Source organism: Diplotaxodon limnothrissa, linkage group LG12 (assembly GCF_057381915.1).
Source record: "Diplotaxodon limnothrissa isolate DT_005_m linkage group LG12, D_limnothrissa_male_GT1.1, whole genome shotgun sequence".
Taxonomy (NCBI): Eukaryota; Metazoa; Chordata; class Actinopteri; order Cichliformes; family Cichlidae; genus Diplotaxodon; species Diplotaxodon limnothrissa.
In genome coordinates this window covers 31,168,544-31,190,410 of record NC_140607.1, presented here as the reverse complement: position 1 = coordinate 31,190,410, position 21,867 = coordinate 31,168,544, and the positions used below count along the sequence as shown (strand labels likewise).

The following is a 21,867-nucleotide window of genomic DNA, read 5'->3' as shown; positions in this document are numbered from 1 at the left end:
AACGTGTTTCTATCGCACGCAAAAGAAAAGTTATGGCACGAGAAATAAAATATGTCTACTTCCTGAAAGAAATGATAAAGTTGACAGACACGCCTACAGCGTCGTCTTGGTTTTTCCCCGTGGTGCAGCTCAGTTGTGGTTTCCTTCTAACAAAGACCACTTATGCATAAAGATGAGTCTCTGCATGTACGCTTGTGAAGCGAGAGGCGAAAAGAAAATCCCGAACTCTGGCCTGTTTTCAGAGTTTACCTCCTTTCATTAATTCAACGCCATTAAGATAAACCAAGTAACTTACTCAAAAATTAACCTGTGTGATATCTCATTTTCTATTCGTAATTTTGTTTGGCGTTAATCGAAAGAGGATAGCCTACTAGCTAGCTCTGTGCAAATGCCAAAGAGAGTGTAGCTGCCCTCTACTCGCCATTTGACTGAGCCAACACGATTATTTGGTATTTGTTCAGTGTAGTTAAATACGTCACTGTTTTTTTTTACTGTAAACGCTGCTAATACTAGCTAGTATATACCAAATAACCCTTATTTATCAAGGTTAATCTATATATTCTTTTCTTTTAACATGCAACGTCCTCGTATATTAAACGAGTGCTCAGGCTTAAAATCACAAACCAAGTGGCACAGACACAGGAACTTGAGGAGAGGTGAGTCATCTCGCTCAGTTTGCACTCTTTGATTGCAGTCAGCCGCTCAGGTGGGAGCCGGTGACCTCCTCAAAGTGAAGGAGCTAGAAATTTTCTATAGATTATTGGTTGGCACAGAAAATGAACAGGTTTTTTTAAGGATCAATCCTGTTTTCATTTATGTAGGCATCACTTCCTGGAAAGATACATTGAGGACTCAAACAGTTTTTACCCAGTACTGACATTATCAAGTCAAAACTGGTTGTACACAATGTACACAAAAAGGTTATATCACAAAAAAATTATTCTGTTAATCTGGACGTAGTGTTTTCAGTGGGGAAAACATTCACTCATCACTCATCCAAGTGACCATTTAAGTCTCGGCTGACTGCAGGCTTCCCCCACCTTATAAACTAGCACCACTGACTAACCCTAACCTGCAGTCAGCACTGGTTTTGTGAGTTGACCAAAGGAGAGGCTTGACACCCCTTGTCTCCTCTTACAGAATCTCAGAGCTTTTCTTCTATATACTCATATGGAGACTGGCTCTCTGTAAATCCTGTTTTGTCTAAAGGTTTTTTGTTTTTTGTTTTTTTGTTTTGTTTTGTCTAAAGGTACTTTTTGTAATTGCCCCCTGCAAGCTGTAACAAAAGAATTCACCACAAGGTGGCACTGTTTTACCACTGGAAGCATATCTTTTCAGGTGTGTGCTGCTGTTCAATCAGTCCAGTACCATAATAAAACAAAACCTAACAAAACTAACCTGTCTAAACTTAACTAAGCAGCATGTTGTTCATTAATAATATTTTTAAAAGTGATGATGCATGAAAATATTTGAGATATACAATAGATTCGGTATATAGGAGAATGGAGGGATGAAAAGTTCAAATTTAATGCTGGGAAATTCATGTTGAGGAACACACAAAAGAATAAAAGTTAATGTACAGAAACACAAACTAATAAAATTATAGTTGTGACTATTTTACAAACTGCAATGAGACTGCATGGTGCTGTTAGTGTACTCCTAGTGCCAGTCCCAAGCCTGGACTTATTTCCTCACATACTTTTGATATTTTTAGTTATTTTTTTGATGTCTTTAAACTTGTTAGAGTCCTGGGTAAGTGACCCAGTGTTTTGTGTTATTATAATTTTTTGATTTCATCACGGTTTATCATTACTAGTCTTTTGGTTTATGGTTCTGTATTTGTAGCTCTCTAGTTTTTCGCTTTCTGATTTCTTGGTTTTTGTTCCTGTGCATCTCACATTTAGTGTAGGTTTAGTTCTGACTTCACGTTTTTCTCATTCCCCAGTCAGTTGTGTCTCATGTCGCAGTTTGTTACTGTGTCAAGTCCATGTCTGTCGTGTGTTTTCTGTCTTATTTTGATAGTCCCTGTCCTGTGTGCAGTGTGTCTGGTTTTGCTTCCCCTTGTCTCATTAGGTCTGATTTGTCCCAGCTGTGTTACCACCTGTTCCCCATCCTCTCATTAGCTGTGTCCCAAAACTTGGATATTGTGGGCCACGAAGGATACATCCAACCCATCCTTCAAATCTGGGGAAAATGAGGACGCATTTGTCGGCCGGATTAAGAGGAGTCTACGAATTGAGACAGCCTTTGTCGCGTTGCTGTGACGTAATCGGTCTACAAATGTGCCCTCAGGAAGATGCAGCCTATGTTTAAAAAGTTAATTCCTATTTCTCAGTTCCTGGTTTATTTTCTTGTGTTTTAGTTTGAGTTTTTGTGTTTCTAGTTTCAAGTTTTGCTTTTGTGTTTGTAGTACACCCTGCCTGCTACACAGCAAACCTTGACAAAACTGTTTGTGACATACAGTGGGATGCTAAAGTTTGGGCAACCTTGTTAATAGTCATTATTTTCCTGTATAAATCGTTGGTTGTTACAATAAAAAATGTCAGTTAAATATATCATACAGGAGACACACACAGTGATATTTCAGAAGTGAAATGAAGTTTATTGGATTTACAGAAAGTGTGCAATAATTGTTTAAACAAAATCAGGCAGGTGCATAAATTTGGGCACTGTTGTCATTTTATTGATTCCAAAACCTTTAGAACTAATTACTGGAACTCAAATTGGCTTGGTAAACTCAGTGACCCCTGACCTACATACACAGGTGAATCCAATAATGAGAAAGAGTATTTAAGGGGGTCAATTGTAAGTTTTCCTCCTCTTTTAATTTTCTCTGAAGAGTAGCAACATGGGGGTCTCAAAAACAACTCTCAAATGACCTGGAGACAAAGATTGTTCACCATCATGGTTCAGGGGAAGGATACAGAAAGCTGTCTCAGAGATTTAAGCTGTCTGTTTCCATAGTTAGGAACATATTGAGAAAATGGAAGACCACAGGCTCAGTTCAAGTTAAGGCTCGAAGTGGCAGACCAAGAAAAATCTCGGATACACAGAAGCGACGAATGGTGAGAACAGTTAGAGTCAACCCACAGACCAGCACCAAAGACCTACAACATCATCTTGCAGCAGATGGAGTCACTGTGCATCGTTCAACCATTCAGCACACTTTACACAAGGAGATGCTGTATGCGAGAGTGATTCAGAGGAAGCCTTTTCTCCCCCCACAGCACAAACAGAGCCGCTTGAGGTTTGCTAAAGCACATTTGGACAAGCCAGCTTCATTGCGGAATAAGGTGCTGTGGACTGATGAAACTAAAATTGAGTTATTTGGGCATAACAAGGGGCGTTATGCATGGAGGAAAAAGAACACAGCATTCCAAGAAAAACACCTGCTACCTACAGTAAAATATGGTGGTGGTTCCATCATGCTGTGGGGCTGTGTGGCCAGTGCAGGGACTGGGAATCTTGTCAAAGTTGAGGGACACATGGATTCCACTCAGTATCAGCAGATTCTGGAGACCAAAGTCCAAGAATCAGTGACAAAGCTGAAGCTGCGCCGGGGCTGGATCTTTCAACAAGACAACGACCAGAAACACTGCTCAAAATCCCCCAAGGCATTCATGCAGAGGAACAAGTACAGCGTTCTGGAACGGTCATCTCAGTCCCCAGACCTGAATATTATTGAAAATCTGTGGTGTGAGTTAAAGACAGCTGTCCATGCTCGGAAGCCATCAAACCTGAATGAACTAGAGATGTTATGTAAAGAGCAATGGTCCAAAATACCGTCAACCACAATCCAGACTCTCATTGGAACCTACAGGAAGCGTTTAGAGGCTGTAATTTCTGCAAAAGGCGGATCTACTAAATATTTATTTCATTTCTTTTTTGTGGTGCCCAAATTTATGCACCTGCCTGATTTTGTTTAAACAATTATTGCACACTTTCTGTAAAACCAATAAACTTCAATTTACTTCTGAAATATCACTGTGTTTCTCCTATATGATATATCTAACTAACATTTTTTATCGTAACAACCAACGATTTATACAGGATAATAAGGACTATTAACAAGGTTGCCCAAACTTTTGCATCCCACTGTATATAACACTGACTTTTTCTCCACTATGCAATCTTTTGTCCTGCACCTCCTTAAATTGTCTTACTCACTGTGATTCTCTGTTCTTAATGATTTTACATATTGTAATTTGATAGGTATTTCCATTCATTCTTATTGATTTTTAATTCTTTGTAAAGTAACCTTCAGTGTTTAGTGTTATTATTTAATAAAATATATTTTACCCTAAAGATTAATGGGGTCCAGCCATTTATAACTTCCTTGTTAAATCTTCTTAGAGTTATAACAATTTTATCAGCAGCTGGTTTAAGAGGATGACATTTTACATAAAAAAAAGACATGCAGAGAAGCCACGAGTTTATTCTTCGAGTTAATCACCATGACAGTCTATGAAGATTAGAGATGTGAATCTATGAGGAGGTGCAGCACAGATTTAACATTTGTTTATGTAGAGTCTATTCAACACAGACTGCAAAACATGCAATTGTCTTGCAATAACATGACAAATTGCATTCTTAGGATTGAAAATGCCAACTGGAACAATGATGGTAATAACAACATAAACTCACCTTTATTTAACGTCACCAAACAAACAGGTTCTTTTGATTGTTTATGGCTATATAAGTAAGTAATGTGTTTAATATAAAATGTGAACATGACTTAAACAGAAACTAAAGGTGTGTCACTCTTAACTGACACGCCAGATGGGCTAAGCACTGCCCAGATAGACAGGCGTGTGGAAAAGTACTGGGGAGCTTCTCTGCTGAACGCAAATTTTTGTTGCTGTGGAAGTTATCCCGCAAACATGTAATGCTTCGCCCAGCCTTGGGGCAAATTACAAGTAGTCACAGTTAAAGCTTTTCACTGAAACCTGTAATTTTACCACATTTGTTTTAAAAATCAGCCCTTTTTAATAAAGCATTTTATTCCTATTGAGCGATCATGTGAGAAGCTTTATCCTATCTTAAAATCAGTATGAGTAATTTCCAGCCACACTTTCCAGTTTCAAATAAACACGGGCAAAGAGTTGACTGAGAGAGTCCAAATGTAACAGTAGAGAAAATCCTGAACACTGAATCATAGTGGATATATTTAGGCTTTTTTTGGTCAGCTATTAACTGTGACTCATCTAGAATCAAAAGGCCTAAAAACTGTATGACATGACAAATACTACAACAGAAAACATATCAAATGTTTGAGCTGAGAAAATGCATTATTTAAAGCAATATACTAACTAATTAACTAACTAACTAAAAAGAAATAAAAATATACTAATTTTGAATTTGATGGCAGCAACATTTCTCCAAAAAAGTTGGTGCAGAGCCATGTTTACCACGGCGTAGCATCACCTCATCTTTTTACAACAGCCCATAAATGTCTAAGACCAGCTGCTGGACTGTGGAAGAAGAATGCTGTCCCTTTCTCGTCTGTTAGAAGATTCTAGCTGCTCTTTCATGATGGACTGAATGTTTTCATTGGTGAAAGGCTTGGACTGCTAGCAGGTCAGTTCAGCACCCAGACATATATGCAGTTTGACAAGCTGAAATACCCACGCTCTTCCCTGAAAAATACATAGTCTGGATGGGAGTATTCGATGCTCTAAACCTTTAAGCGTTGATGGTGCGTTTCTAAATGTTTCCACTTCCACAGGCACTAATGCACCCTCATACCATAAGTGATCATCTAGATCATGTTCACCTAAAGCTCCTTTCTTACATGACAGAGTTTCAACCGGCATTTGTGGATGCACAATGAACTGTGTTTACAGACAGTGATTTGTAGAAGTGATCCTGAACCCATGACGTGATGACCAAAGCTCACAGACAACCAGTATTGATATTCTGTCTTGTCTCTTGCGCACAGGGATTTCTCCAGATTTTCAGAATCCCTTGATGATTATGTTCTGTAGATGATGGGATAAGTTTTTCAATTTTACATTGAGGAACATTATTCTAAAATTATTCCACAATTTGTGGACAGTTTTTTTTTCGTAAAATGGTGACCCTCTGCCCATTTTTACTTTTGGAAGCTCTGCCTATTTAAGGTGCTTTTTTGATGCCCATGCATGTTACTCACCAGTTGCCAATTAACCTGATTAGTTGCAGATGTTCCAATTGCTTTTCTACCATTTTCCCCCATCTGAACTTTTTTTTAAAATGTGTTAGTGCTATTATGATGCTATTAATGGCAGCAGGCTTAAGGGAGCTTGTATTTTTCATAAAATACAAGTGAAACAACGTGAAACTTGTGCACACTCTGATCAGGTTTCACGTCATTTGTTTGTTAGCAAGGAGCTGCTTAAGTGAACTCCAGAAAACCTTTGTGGACATGGTGATCTGTAGTCTGTCCTTGACCAGTGCCCCTAAAAAATAACAACACTGATGATGGTGGACAAAGAGGAACGTCCACACCTCCATATCAGACGAGAGCATCCCCATAACATCATTTCACCTGTTGTACTTAACCCTTTCATATTCCAAAATAGAGGTTGTCGTCACTGGAAGACAGCTGCACCTGTTTGCAGCAAACAGTGTACAAGCCATCTAGAAATCAACAATACCGCACAGATGGATGCTTGAAGTAAAATTCAAAGATAAGGCTGGTGAGATTCTATATTTTACTTTTTGTTGCCAAATCCTAAAGTAAGACCAAAAGTAGCTACGGCTAAATCTACATCAGAGAATTAACACCAACAAGGAGATGTATATGGGACTGAATTAAAAAAACAAATTCTGTGTTCATGGTAACAAAAGAGTTAGTGTGGGGTGTATGTTAATATATTTTTATTTTACAGCAACAGTGTGATTATTGAATTTTATTACAAATTTCAACATTTAGAATGTTGCTCTCATACTGAAGGCCTTATAATTTACATAATGATGTTAGTGAAATCAAAATTCCCTAACATCATTCAACAAACCCATGTGAATGTGTGATGATTAGTGTTTATCTGATAACAAACCTAGTCATGACCCTCATATACTCACTCGAACAATTTAGGGTTTTGAAACAAGCTTTTATAAGCTTGTAACCAGTATCTGTTTAATTCTGTTTTCTACACCCCTCGTTCATTTCTTCATTTTATGTTTGTTGGCTATTTAAAATAATGAAATAGGTGCAGAAATATTAATCTATCACAGAAATGGTAAACGGAAGAGAAAGTGTTAGGTACAAGAGGAGGTCGCTCAAAAAACTCTACTGTAACTTTCTTGAGTTTACAACCTTTTCTTCATGTGACCTGTAAAACATGACAGCAATATATTTTAAGAGAAAATGTGAGACAGGTGTGCTGCTCTCGCTCTGACTGAGTTTATGCATCTTGATGAGTCACTGCAGGCAAATATTCAGGCAAAAAAGTACAGTGTACACAGTGTATATATACAACAATAAAATAAAACAAGAAAACGTGAATATTTTTAGAAATCTGCCAAAGACCTGTTTAAAATTTTTAAATGGTTTTGTTTTTATTAGGCAAGTAACAAACTGAATTCACGTTTTTACACCAAAATGCAAAAATAATGTGTTTTACAATTTTTTCTGCCTTTTTTTTAACTGTAAATATAAACTCGTGGATAACAAAATAATCAAAGCATTAAAATATTTTGGAGTAGCTTTGATATGCGTGTGCATACTGGTGGATTAACCATTATAGGAACATTAAAAAAATGTAGCTAAATTTGCTAAAATACCAATAAAACATCATGAAGGTATGAAGACTGCCCTTTAAACCTGTTACTAACCAGCCAGTTACCATTACTGCTGGCACTTTCAGGGAATTAAGTGAAGTGAGACATCTCGCTGTGTTTACTCTCTCGCTCGTACTCAGGTGGGTATGTCGTGACGACAATAAGCCCCTCCCCCGACTACTAACGAGACACCTCTCTTCCTTATTTGTGGTCATACCTGGGGTGTTAGGCGCATTGGTTGCCAGGTGTGCGGAGCTCGTCTGGAGCTCGTTTGGCTTTGTGTCATGACTGAAGAAGGCTACCTTTTTTGTTCTGTACCCGTCAACGTCCGATAAATATCGATGATAAACATAGCTGCCAAGATCATAAAGTGGTGAGTGAACGCCAGAGCGCGTCTATTAACCCTCTACTAACCTTTAGTTGTACTTATTTGTGTGTTTTTTTCCCCCCGCGGCTTCCTGGTAAATATCACACCTGATAGGGCTGCATGTAATTCTTTGGTAATGGATTCTGTGCGTGTTGTGTGCTCGCAGGTTGGTCTACAGAAAATGAAAACCTAAATGTGCTATGTAATGCAATGCAGGGTATTAATCAGGCTTCCTATCACTGAGTAGCTGAGGGTATAAAGCGCGTAAATCCACATGATTTTTTTTTTTCTGAATTTAATGTGGGTTTTTAAAAAAAAGTTATTTCTTCCGCTTTAACACAAAAAATCTGATAGTAATAAAAGGAAGCAATTAGTTAATCAGTATTAGTACACATAATAAATATTATACATATAGTACAGTTTATATCCTTAGGTACAAATTATTAGGCCTATATTTATACAGAGTGTTGACTGAACATCTATGCTGTTGTGTGTTACCCTAGTAACAGTTTTTCAGCATGCGTCTTGCCAAACATTCTTATATTTTTGCACTTTAAATACAGCATAATAATGCAATTTTTTTTCACTTATCTTTAAACATGTAGAATATTATATGTACTTCATTAGAAGAATATTAAAATATATACGTTATACTAGATTCAAGATAGGATAGGTTTACTCCCAGACCAAATGTTTATTCTGATTGCCAAATAGAGTATTTAGCTTTGGGTTTTAATTTTGGCATGTAATTGAGACATAAGCCCGATCCAAGACTTGCTCCACTGAGCGATCCTGTTAAAACTTGTCAGAATGGGTGTCACAGCAGGGAAAAAAGGAGCTTGTTGTCTCTGTTTGTGCTGAGCAAAACAACACAAATTACAAAAAGGGAAAAGGTGTGGCCCCTTTGCGATATTCTGTACATTACAGGTTGGTAACCAGTAAAAGACGGTTTCCTACACTTCCTGTGGTGACTGATTGCATCAAGCATGTTAAGGTGGCAGAAAACTACTTTGGTGTCTGAGTTCCCACTGAGCTGAGCTTCAGTAAATTTCCAGTCCATGTAGAAAAGCCGTGCAGCAGTTTGCAGTGACGTGCAGTTATTCATCAAGCATTTCCAACATAATTGTGCGTACTTTGTTTCTGTGTGTAATCTTTATCAAAGTATCTCTCAGGAATAAGGAAGTGCATAAACAGTCCAAAGTGCGTGTTTGTGAATTAGATGACTTTTTTAAAATCCCCTACACACATATTAACGTATTCATCTCCAGCATTTTTTTTAGACAATGTAAAATTTGCTTAACACCAAACGGCATGTTTCAAACTCTTTTTCACGTTTTGTCTGGCAATTTCTGGCAAATCCACTTTGCTTTTGAAATGAGCAAAATGAATCTAACATCACACTTTCAGTTTATTTATTTACTAAAACACTCATATAATGTTTGAAGTCCTTGATTACAGCTGATGATATTGCCAGCCAATTATTAACAGTTCATTTTAACGTTTGATAACCATATGAAAATTGTTACTGACCCGTATATGTAAATGAAAAACTGGTATTATTGGTTGTGTTTGCTGTTTTCCCACCATATCTGCTTGTTTCAGGTAACAACAAGACATTCTGCCTCAAGCTCGTATCACACCATTGCCACTTGCTTGTGATGTCACTTCCCTGTCACAGAGTGTGATGGCTTGTGCCAGGATGGTGAAGCATCTCAGGCTGCCATTGCTGCTCCTGCTGCTGGCATTAGCTGCAGAATGCAACAGTAAGTTAAATCACTGAGGCTCGATTCGCTCAGAATATTTACTTACGGTTAGACGACATTTCAGCTGAAGTATAGACGTTTTAGTGTTAATGCATGGGGTTTAACAGAAGTATTGCTCCTACATCTCTTTTGACGTCATGCTGAGAGGATTGATAAAGAAACATCCATCACTGGGCAAATTATCAAATTATTTTTGAACCTCTGAAAATTGGTGACATACATAAAAGTGGCTGTAACACCCAAACCTCAATGTGATTCTTTTGTTAAACCCTTTGAATTAAAGCTGAAAGTCTGCACTTCAATCACAGCTTGACTAAAATCCACTGTGCTGGTGTACAGAGTAAACGACTACATCATGGTCCAAAACTGGGCCTTTAGTGCTAGTGGCCTACAGACTATAAAATGCAGATAGTTTTGGATTTTTTTTTTTTTGTAAAAGGATATTCGGTGCTCATTATCCTGAATAATTACATTTAAAAATTAAAACGAAACACCTTTTTTTTTTTACTTAAATAAGTTTTCTCTGGTGTGTTATTCTGTTATTTGTAATCTAACAAAAAGCAGCAATGGTTAAAATCTCAGTTTGAAAACACTGAATCCAGGCAAGATTTAATGTACAGACTAATAACTGTGTCTCTACATTAAATCAGTCTGAAGATTAACTGTGAATCTTTGCAAACATTAAAGTCCACGAATAAAATGAAATGAAGTTATGTTTGATATTAGTGGTTTCAATTCTGCCTACTTTCCGTAGCCATGTTACGTCTAGCAGCTGGACATTTCTGGGCTCCTGCTCTCGAGCAGTAGGAGTTTTACCCTCACTTTATCCTTTCTTTTGAGCCAGAAGCTCCCTTGTTGTGCCTCCTCCACCAGATATTTGAGAGCATTTATCAGCATGGAGTCTGTCATCGCAATTCCAACACCCCACACTCTGTTCATGAGCCCACATCTGGCAGTCCTCAGTAATTTTCCCTTTTCCCACAGAGCAGGCATGGTAGTGGTAGATATGTTACCATAGTGAGGTTGTGGTTTTCTGTTGTGGTAATTTTGATTTTGTATTGAGCTCATGTTCTATTTCCTTTCAAGCCACAGTAGTTGCCAACACCTCCAACTGCAAATCTGAGCCCCACCTCTTTGCCTGACAAACAGGATCAGGCACTCTGATGTTATCATGCTCTCTGTTTGCTTCCAGCCTTATTGCTTTCAGTTAGGTTATACAGGACCCTCATATCAGGCCTATGTTACTGCTTCCTTCTAGAAAACGTGCTGCAAGGTGGTAGCTCTCCTCTAGGCCTCCTACATAGCCTTGATAATGATGCACAGCCTTGCTTGGGGCATCCACCATATGTGTTCTCATAACAGCCCTTCGATAACAGCCTCCCAGGATGTCCACCTACTGTGCTCCTGTTGGCTAACAGCTCTGATTTTATTTGTCTTCTCTTTCATTTTCTCAGTCTCAACCCACATCTATCAATCTGTCCTACATTTATAGAAACAATCTTGTGCTTTTTCAGTCTAATGATGACGGAGTTTACTGAGATTCCAGACCACTATGCCCTGTGCTTGAACATGAGAATGACCCAGTCATATACAGATTTTATTATTGTTTTTTCTTAATATTATTCTTTTAGTTGCTCCTTTTATGGGTCTGCCTCCATTTCACCCGTTCCCTAACATCCTCCTCTGTCACACCAACCACATGCATGTCAATGACTATATCCATTAATCTTCTCTGTGGTCTTCTTCTTTTCCTCCTCTCTGGAACCTTCACATTCAATACCTTTGTCCTATATACTGACTGTCCCCACCTTGCCTCCCTAGCTTTGTCACTTAAGTATCAAGAAACCTATTAAACTATTTTTGACAAATTTTTCCACCAATCACTGTGGAGTTTTATGTCTAAATAAACATTATAGAAAATGCCATTTCAAATGGTCACAGGTTGAGTTGCTGTGAGCACAGCTTAAATGAATAAACTCTGGGTGGATGAGTGAAACTAAGATAAGTTATCAAAGGTAAGAGACAACGTTCACTTACCTGAGATAAGTGAATGCTGTCCTTTAAATAACTGTGCCAAGTTTTTTTTATCATATTGTTTATTGGAAGCTGATGTCTCTTTGTCACGTGTGTTGCCAGGCATGTCTCCACCAGAAAAACCAGACAAACTTGGCTGCAGGTCCCCCGACAAGGAGACTTTTTTCTGCTGGTGGACCCCAGGCTCTGATGGAGGGCTGCCCACTGTGCATCACCTCTACTATAAGACAGAAGGGTTAGTTTAACCTACCAAGTCTGTTTTCTTGTTATTTTACACAATAGAGATTGTGGGTCCTCCGCTGGAATCAAACTGGAGTTTTAAGTACGGCATAGTGTATTTATCTTCACCCCACGCTACCAGATACTCCATGAAGTTTCAAATTCTTTATCACCCGCGTTGAGAAATAGTAAAGGTGTTGTTTAGTTGTACGTGGTGCTAGATAAGTAAATGTGGGGAAACTACTGGGTCTCTTTTCACACCCTTGTGAGCTGAGCACAAATCTTTGTGGCTGTGCAAGTACACCAACGTAGACGTGGCTCACCCAAATGACCCACATTTCTCTAGCTAAATCCTAGCACTAGCATTTCAAGAATCTTCACAGATGAAATGCCACAAAACTGAGTCATGGTCCTGAGAGGATGGATCTCGAAGATGTTTGTGTGTTTGTGAAGCCCTGACTTGGTGACATTCTAAATCATTAGTCATCCCAGCGAAGAATATAATATAATAACATGCTAACCAGCTCATATTATCATTTAGGTTTCCAGTAGTTGTCTTTACTATAAATAATAAGGATATTATATGATATTTTTAAGTGTGTTTTTTTTTTTTTTCTTTTTTCTTTGCTAATTTTGAATCATCAATCACTTAACACGCATATTGGGTTAATTGATTGATTCCAAACTGGGCAAACTTGAGTATGTGAGATACACTTAATGCTTAAGCCCATAGAATATGATAGTAAGGTGCAATAGAAATGACTGTACATGCTTACAGACTCATCAGAAAATCCAATTATTCATTTCTTAGGAGATGCAACTGAAGTCACATTGCAGTGATCGGTGATGACATGTATTTTGTTCATGTGCAGTCAGGAGAATATGCGCCAGTGTCCGGACTACCACAAAGCTGGAAGTAACTCCTGTTTCTTTAGCAAGACCTCTATCTGGGTCGAGTACACTGTGATTGTGGAGGCCTCCAATGCCCTGGGGAATACTTCTTCAGACCCCCTTACTTTTGACTTGATGAACATTGGTAAGTTTTTCTAGTTTTAAATAATTTACATGAAATATATAAATCAAACATGATTTTTGATTGTTTTGTGATAAACAGAAACCATTAAAAATAGAAATATGAGCATATATAATTTCTGTAAAGCATTCTTGTACTAAAAATATCCTCAAAGTTTATTTATTTTTTTATTTTCTGGGTTGTAATGGTGGCACGGTGGTTAGCACTGTTGCTGCACAGCAAGAAGGTCCTGAGTTCAATTCCACCATCAGGCCGGGGTCTTTCTGTGTGGAGTTTGCATGTTCTCCCCGTGTTTGCATGGGTTACCTCCGGTACTCCGGCTTCCTCCCACCGCCCAAAGACATGCAGCTTGTGGGGATAGGTTAATTGGATAATCCAAATTGCCACTAGGTGTGAATGTGCGAGTGAATGAGAGTGCAAGTGGTTGTCTGTCCCTGTGTGTTGGCCCTGCGACAGACTGGCGACCTGTCCAGGGTGTATCCTGCCTCTCGCCCTATGACAGCTGGGATAGGCTCCAGCGCCCCCTGCGACCCTGAAAAGGATAAGCGGAAGCAAATGGATGGATGGGTTGTAATGATCATTTAAAATATGATTGCTTTTGGCCTATCACTGTACTGTGCACTAAACTATAAATCACGCTGACCTTTCTTTAGCTACACAGGTTATTATTTTACAACACTGAAGCTTGTTGATATAATTAGGATTTTCTGGTAATGATTAAGGGTCACTTCAAACTTTCTCATTCAGAATTAAAAACTTTTAAAATGTTAATAATAATAATCTGCTCAGATCAAAATATATTTGTGTCAGAACAGGAGTAACACAAAAATCTGTACGGACTGAGCTAATGATTGGCACAGTTTTATTGCCCAGACTGCCTTCTTGAGGCTGGTGAGGAATGGAAAAGTACTGAGTGACATACATGAGCCGCAAATAAAAACCTGAACAGAATGAGGTGGAACTGGTTTGTGCACAGCAAAACTTCTGTATACTCCAGCATCAAATTTCACACCTTTTGTTGGGGTTATACAGGCAGAGCGGTATCTGCGTCCTGTCCTGTAAGCAAACAGTAATTTCACTGCATTAGTTGTGGAGGGTTTTTGGCCTCAGAAAACACACTTTACAAGCACCCATGCATGAGATTAAGCACAGATCAACATGCTGGTTTCTGAATAGGGCAGCTGCAAACCAAAGTAGAGGTGTGGCCATAGGGGAGGCAATGCTAGTCTGCTGGTTGGTTGTTTCACATGTTTGCCTGCAAACAAATCATGGGTGTAGGGTTTCTGTTGAGTAGCACGAGAAAATATAGAGTATCGGACTCTTCATTTGCTAAATTATGATTACATTTTATGCACTAGAGTGGTTTTTTTTGTTTGTTTTTTTTGTTTTTTTCTAAATCAGTTCATTCAGTTCAATTCAGTTTCATTTACATGGCTCAAAATCACAACAACAATTAACTCAAGGCACTTTACATTGTAAGGTAAAGACCCTATAATAATACAGAGATGGCCCCCAACAATCAGACAACCTCTTATGAGCAAGCAGGTGGTGATAGTGGGAATAAAAAAACTCACTTTTAACAGGAAGAAACCTCCAGCTGAGCCAGGCTCAGGGAGGGGCAGCAATCTGCTGCAACTGGTTAGGAGGGAGAATGGACAAAAGACATGCTGTGGAAGAGAACAAGACATTAATAACTAACGATTAAATGCAGGGTTTTGTATAAAAGAAGTGAGTGAAGAAGAAACATCATGGGAAACCTTCTAGCCGAATAAACCTATTGGGAGCATTCTGTGTCGCCTGATCCAGCCCTAACTATATGCTTTATCAAAAAGGAAAGTTTTAATCCTAATGTTAAAAGTAGAGATTCACACTGGGAGCTGGTTCCAGAAGAGGGGCCTGGAAGCTGAAGGCTCTGGCTCCTATTCTATTATTGGATAGTGGAGTAGTGAAGACAGGAAAGGGTGAGTGGGTGGGGGTGCAGCAATGGGTCGCAGGTCAGACTAAAACCTGGGCTGCTGCATTCTGGCCATGTTGAAGGCTTTTCAGAGAGTTCATTGTAACAATAAATTATAATAGTACAGCTTAAAAAGCAATAAATGAACAGAAGAGGATGTTATGGATAGGCTGAGATGAAGTCAGGAAGTAATTTTGTTAAATGAGCTTGCTAGAGACCAAAATATTTACGATTATGATTTTTGCCTCACTTTAACAGCCCTACCTGATAGCTTGACAGTAAACGCACAAACTGTGGGTTAACTCTTGGACACCAAGAACCTTGTGTAAAGTCACTCCTCACTCCAACATGCCCATCTGTATCTACGCTGGTGTTATTGGATAAAGGCAAAATGACAAAAAAAATACAATCACTTTTTTCAGCCTAGTTCAAAATTTCAATATGTAAACAAACTAAAGTTAATGCTCTTCTCATAAAACTTAATTTCATTTTGCTTTTAGTGCCAAATACCAAATGTTGGCATGCAAATATACTGAACTAAGTTTGTACCTGATAAACAGCATCACAGTCTCTGTTTCTCTCTATTGATGAACAGTGAAGCCCTTTGCACCTGAAAATGTTACAGTGGTGGTCAACATAGAGGACAGCCCACACCTCACCATCCAATGGCATACACCGTCTAACATAGACACAAAGTCAGGATGGGTCACTCTGAAGAATCAACTGAGAGTCAAACCAGACAAGAGCAAAATATGGAAGGTGAGTGGCTGACAGAGCTTCTCTAATATTGCATGGAAACGTTCTTACACTGTGCCAAAAATGAGTCCCCATGGAAAATTACCATTGGATGAATGAAACATGTGCCAACCTATTTTGTTCTCACCACTGTGTGTATGTTAGTAAATTATAATTGTTCAGAACAAACAGTTTTGTAGACTCTTCATGCTATTTGGATACTATCTACATGCTAACCCTCCCCCACCATATATAAGGAAACAAGTTTCCGAAATGACAATAATAGTTATTATTGGTATTATCAGTAGAGGAGGTGGTTGTTGTTGTTGTTGTTGTTGTTATAGTAGTAGTATTAATTTTAAAGATTTGTATTTGTTTTCCTAAGGCAGCCAAGCTGTGATTTGTTTGTATGCATTTTCAGGGGGGCTTCTAAATGTTACTTTTCTTTTTTTGTTTTTTAAGATACATGATTTATCAATATTTTTATATTTTTCCGTGAAACTTCATTTAGTCAATTGATGAGGTCTAGTTATCCCAAGCACAGTGGCAAATCTACTACAAAATAACTTCAAACGAAAAAAATTAAGGTATTGCAATGGCCCAGTCAACGTTCAGACCTCAACCTGACTGAAATGCCGTGGCGGTACCTTAAAAGAGAGCCATGCATAAATGAATGACCGCAAAACTCAGTGAACTTAAGCAATGCAATAAAGAGAAGTGGGCCAAAGTTCCTCCACAATGAGGTGAGAGCCTGATAAAGTCATACGGAAAATGATTGCTTCAAGTTATGCATGACCTTGTGTTTTTCACACACTGCCTCTGCCTTTTGGCTTAGTTTTTGTTGAATAAATAGTGACATGGTGTAATATGTCACCTGCTGCTGTATCTGAGGTTGTGTTTACCCAGTTTTAAAACCTGGAAAGGACTAGATTTTTTTTTTTTTTTTTTTTTTTAAATGTCTCTGTATATAAAACCTTCAAACTGACACAGCGCACGCTTCCTGTTTGTATTGATTGTATGTGAAAATTGTAAATAACTTTCAAAAATCTGTGGATCTGAATGCCAATCAAGTCTAAAAGTTACTTCTTCTTAGAAGTCACTTCTAAGTTTGACCAACATTAATTTTATGCAAACCTTTTAACAAATATACAAATCAAACCGACATAACATTTTAGAATTAAATGTGAAATCAAATTAAACTCCAAGTTTAAAGTAAATTAAGTATTATTATTATTATTACCATTTAGATTTTCTATCCAAAAAAACAGAAAGCCACACAGTGAAAGCTTAACATGTTACCCATTATGAGTTGAAACCTCAAAATGTTACATTTTGAAAATTAATGCAATCACAAAATTAATTTTAGGTCTAACTTTTAGCAGTCTTGGCTAGTAGCGATTATCTCCTCTGTCAGATGATGAATCCATGTTGGCAAGTCAAGCATGAAATCAGGCTCTGGAATGAACTGCACCAGCCCAAATAGGAAATCATTAAACAACCTTTTACTGTCATGTGAAGAATAAAGTTGTGGTATAACCTGTCACACACGATTAATCAGTAAATCAGTATACTGCAGTTTAACCATAAATTTTATGGTTAAATTGTTTTATTTCAAAGTAAACAAATGTATTTTTAACTCTCATTTAGTCCAAAGGTGATCTTAACAGTAGTAGAAGTCAAATGTTTTGTGATTTCTTTTCCTCTTTCTTTCTAGAATTACGCGTCAGAAACACAAACACATTTCACCATTTACAGCATTGATCTTGGGGTGGTGTACATGGTTGAAGTGCGCTGTGCAATAGACAATAGCTGGAGTGAGTGGAGCAACACTACCTTTGTCAAAGTCCCTAACTGTAAGTCCCGAAAGCCCTTTACGCCTTCTTTACAACATATTGGCAAGTGCTAACAGTTAAAGATTAATAAAAATGTGCCTCTTTTTTTTTTTTTTTTTTTTTTTTTTTAAAAACAAAATTCAGTTTCTCGCAAGGACAATTCCTTTTGGATACTGGTTTTCAGCCTCTGTCTAATTCCATTGCTTGCGGCAATGATTATCTTGATCCTGAAGAGAAAAACGTATGTATCTGATATAAAGTCTAAATCACTCTATTTTACATGAAGACAAGATGTGAAGACTTGACTCATGACTGTTTTCTTTCTCAGTGTGAAGAAGTATATTCTGCCCCCTGTCCCTAGTCCAAAGATAAGAGGAGTTGATGTTCAACTTCTCAAGGTGATTGCTTCTCCATTCTGCTTCTAGAATATGCACACACAAAAAAAGCCCCATTGTTTTGGTGCTGATAATAATATACTCTATTAACCTTTGCAGAGCGGCCAATCTGAAGATGTCATTAATGCCATGCTTCTCAACCAGAGATTTCCTGTTATGATACCCTGGAAGGACCAGAAAGAGGATTACCTGATCGTGTCTGATAAAGAAACCTCGTATTTGCCATTGGAGAAAAAGAAAATATTCATTCTGCCACTTGCCATGGCATTAGACTCAGAAGTCCAATCTAAGGAGACAAGTGAAGTGGATCACTTTCCAAAAGACAGCGAGTCTTCCTCAGAGGAGAGTTCAGATAAGACAGAGTCGTCGCAGCTTCTTACTAAATGCTCAAGTGCAAACGTTTTAAATGATGAGAAGGCAAATCAGCTAAAAGGTGTCACTGAGAAGATCTTCCAACCGTTTGGAATCTGTGGTTATGTGGATATTCCGAGACATGAGCACATGCAGGAAGCAGACTACAGCAGAGTGAACGAGGTAAATGGTGACAATATTTTAATCATGAAGAAAGAAAATATTCCCCATACTCTGGACACACAGGGACAAGAAGGCAGTGTGCCTGATAACTACAGCATGGTGAAAGAAGTGAATAGTGACAACGTGGTTTTCCTGGAGAAACACAGTGAGTCAGTTAACGCTTCTTTTAAGGCTAAAGGCTACATAGACTGGGTCAATCAGAAGCCAAAAAATCTTCATATGACTGGGCACAGTGAAATGGGAGTGTGCCCACAACTAGTTGGTTGTGAATATGTAGATACTGTCCCTCCACCAGCTGTAATCTAAAACTTTTTATCATATAAAAATGCTATTATAAGGTGACAGCAGACATTCATCATTACTTACTGTTGAATCAAAGCTGTGAATAGTCTATATTTTTGCTGTTCTCGTTGGATGTACGGTTGGTACAGACATTCGTAAAAACCATAAAATATACCATCTCTGGTCCAGGGGTACTTGGGCTACTGAGTATAAATTATACTTGCACCAACAGCAGGTAAAAGTTTGTCCTTATTCAGTAGAACAGTTTGACATGTGCTCATTGGATTTGCGCATTTTGTCCAAACATCCATGAGAATGATAGTGCTCTGTTTCATCTCGAGTTATCTGGGGGCTGACTTTTTGTTTTGAGTAACATCCAGTGAATGGATTCTTTTCAACCAGATTTGGCTAATACTGTGGTTTACCAATTAATACCTGCAAAAACCTCAGGTGTAATTTGTGTTTAGTAGAAATTAGTATTGCCAAAGTTATGCTGAAATAGATCGAGACTATACCAGCTAAACATCAAATCCCTGCTTTTAGCTCAAAGCATGATGTGTCCGAGTACAGCATGACTGAATTGCTTTTAAGTCAACTCTTATATTACATTAGCCATGTCAAGCTTTCAAAACATTATTAGTAGAATGCTTAATTTGTGGTATAGCTAAGTAAAGTAACCCAAGTTTAATCATTTAAGGCTTGTTGGCAAAGAGACTGTTGCTTGATGGCTTTACAGTTACTGTTTTCATTTTTTGTTTTTGTTTTTTTTTTTTTTGCCTCTGGAAGGTAAATTGTGGTCTGTTTCATTATCAAGAATGTACACAAAGAGCATATCCAGGTTTCTAAAGTCATTACAACGCAATATTATTGGCACATTTTTATTTATTTTTTTTAAAGTGGTGGCATACTGTGCTGTAACTGACAAGCAAATCTGCATATGAACCTGTGCCTAGTCTAATCAAGTGATTATTTTACAAGATATGGTATCATTAAAAAAGCTTCAGACTTAAAGAATAGATTTGTTTTACTGATGTAAATTTATAATTAGATTTTTAAAATGCATCTTGTAACATAATACAAGGACTTCCAGATAGGTAATACTTATGCATTACGCATGTAAACAAGCTAATTACATGTGGAATTTAAAAGAAACTTTTGTTGTGTGTGTTTGTTTGTTTTAAACACTCAATTAGAGAGATGGGGAGAGAGAGCGAGATCAGAGGGAGCAGAGTTCAAATGGGTTAACAGAGATGACATAATAAAATATGGAAAAATCATTGTTTGTTCATTTTTCTTCTCTGCCTGAATCTTAAATACTCTCTATGGTCTAAAGGAGCATTTGGCTACCATACATTTCATTTTTTTTCAGAACTGGTTCATGTATGAACTAGCTTACATTCACCTCAAAAAAGGTGAGATATATAGATATAGATATATCTATTTTTTTTTTTTTAATTTAAATAAATTTTTATATACCAAAACCTGAATGTCAAAGATGTATCGGCTCATCCAGCTCACAATCCATCACCAGTCACAGGTTATTGCCTGTAAAATGACAAATGTGACCTTGGGGTGGCTGTAGCTCAGGTGGCAGAGCAGGTCAGCCATTAATCAGAAGGTCGGTGGTTCGATCCCTGGCTGCATGCCAAATATCCTTGGGCAAGATACTAACCCCATGTTTGCCTACTGGTGGTGGTCAGAGGGCCCGGTGGCGCCAGTGTCCGGCAGCCTCGCCTCTGTCAGTGCGCCCCAGGGCAGCTGTGGCTACAATGTAGCTTGCTATCGCCAGTGTGTGAATGTGTGTGTGAATGGGGGAATGACTGAATGTAGTGTAAAGCGCTTTGGGGTCCTTAAGGACTAGAAAAGCGCTATACAAATGCAGGCCATTTAACAATTTGGATAAAAACCCATTAGGTGATCACCGTGTGCATGTTTCATTACAACCTGATCAATACTGTTGGAGCGGCAGCGATTCTTACTTCTGTTTAGCATTTATTGATAAATGCTGATTGAACAAATATTTTTATGTTTATTTGAGAAGACAACTGAAGGTTGTAGACTTGCTGTTCTCTATAATATTGGGGGTGTCTCAGCCAAATGTACTCAAGCCTCTACTCTTGTGCATTAAAGATTCACTTATTAAGTTGTGATTACACAAATGACACTTAAAATTGAAATTTAAAATTAATGGACTTCAAACTGATCACAAAATGTAATTCCATTGTTCTTGGGACAGTATCTTTTCTATAGTTAAGTATTTGTCAAAAAAATATATACCATTTTAAAAAAAACAAAAAACAAAAAAACAACAACACCTCAACAGTGTGGCAATACATACTTATCAGCACTTTTGGAGCTTACTAAATATTTATTATCTGTATAATTCGATTATAACAAATGTCGTAAACTGACAAATGTGATTTCTTACAACTTTTTCAGGTTTAAACAAATCTACACAAACAATACACAAATTAAATGAATGAGACTAAACATCTTAAACTTAAGACTATGCACAGACAATTTGACACAACACACATGTCACATGACACTGTTACCTTGCAAAATGTCTGTTATGAAATCTATTTTATATCTATTTCTCCCTGGCTTGAATCAAAATGTAAATGTAATGACTTAAATGCAAAACCATGTAATATCAGTCAGTCATTCAGATATTAAAATCCAAGCTTGGTTTCTACTTTTAAAAAATAAAGCGCAGTTTAATGGATTTTAGTTTTTTTGCCCCTGTGAAATATTGCATGGTTTAAGTTTATTACCCTGTGTGAACCTGCCAAAAACTGAACCAAATGTGTAGAAAAGATTTGTATTTGTGGGTAAAATTTTGAAAATGTAAAAAACAAACTTATTAACATGAGTGAAAGTCTAAGCAGGTTGTTTCATCTTTCATCCAAGTGGATTCTTCAGTAATAAAATCAAATTTATTTAAACCCTACTGAGGGT

The 21,867-nt window shown here is 37.7% G+C and overlaps 1 protein-coding gene across 2 annotated transcripts; it reads left to right on the top strand.

The window, feature by feature from the left end:
- The first annotated feature begins 9,803 nt into the window (after positions 1-9,803).
- Positions 9,804-18,933, top strand: prlrb (prolactin receptor b). 2 transcript variants are annotated; one of them, XM_085368653.1, is made up of 8 exons: positions 9,804-9,891; positions 12,028-12,164; positions 13,021-13,180; positions 15,727-15,890; positions 17,581-17,719; positions 17,843-17,939; positions 18,027-18,096; positions 18,193-18,933. In XM_085368653.1, exons 1-8 carry the CDS (start codon positions 9,813-9,815, stop codon positions 18,931-18,933), a joined length of 1,587 nt encoding a protein of 528 aa, XP_085224779.1. In that variant the 5' UTR covers positions 9,804-9,812. The 2 variants fall into 2 exon arrangements, with proteins under 2 accessions (XP_085224779.1, XP_085224778.1); XM_085368652.1 differs by having other exon boundaries at positions 9,813-9,891; positions 12,028-12,160; positions 13,017-13,180.
- Positions 18,934-21,867: the final 2,934 nt, after the last annotated feature.

What these genes read in the sequence shown, in the direction of transcription:
- prlrb (XM_085368653.1), top strand. Translation starts at nt 9,813, where the DNA reads ATGGCTTGTGCCAGGATGGTGAAGCATCTCAGGCTGCCATTGCTGCTC. An exon ending in ATTAGCTGCAGAATGCAACA is followed by an intron (nt 9,892 to 12,027) that starts GTAAGTTAAATC and finishes GTGTGTTGCCAG; the next exon opens with GCATGTCTCCACCAGAAAAA. An exon ending in TTGATGTTCAACTTCTCAAG is followed by an intron (nt 18,097 to 18,192) that starts GTGATTGCTTCT and finishes TAACCTTTGCAG; the next exon opens with AGCGGCCAATCTGAAGATGT.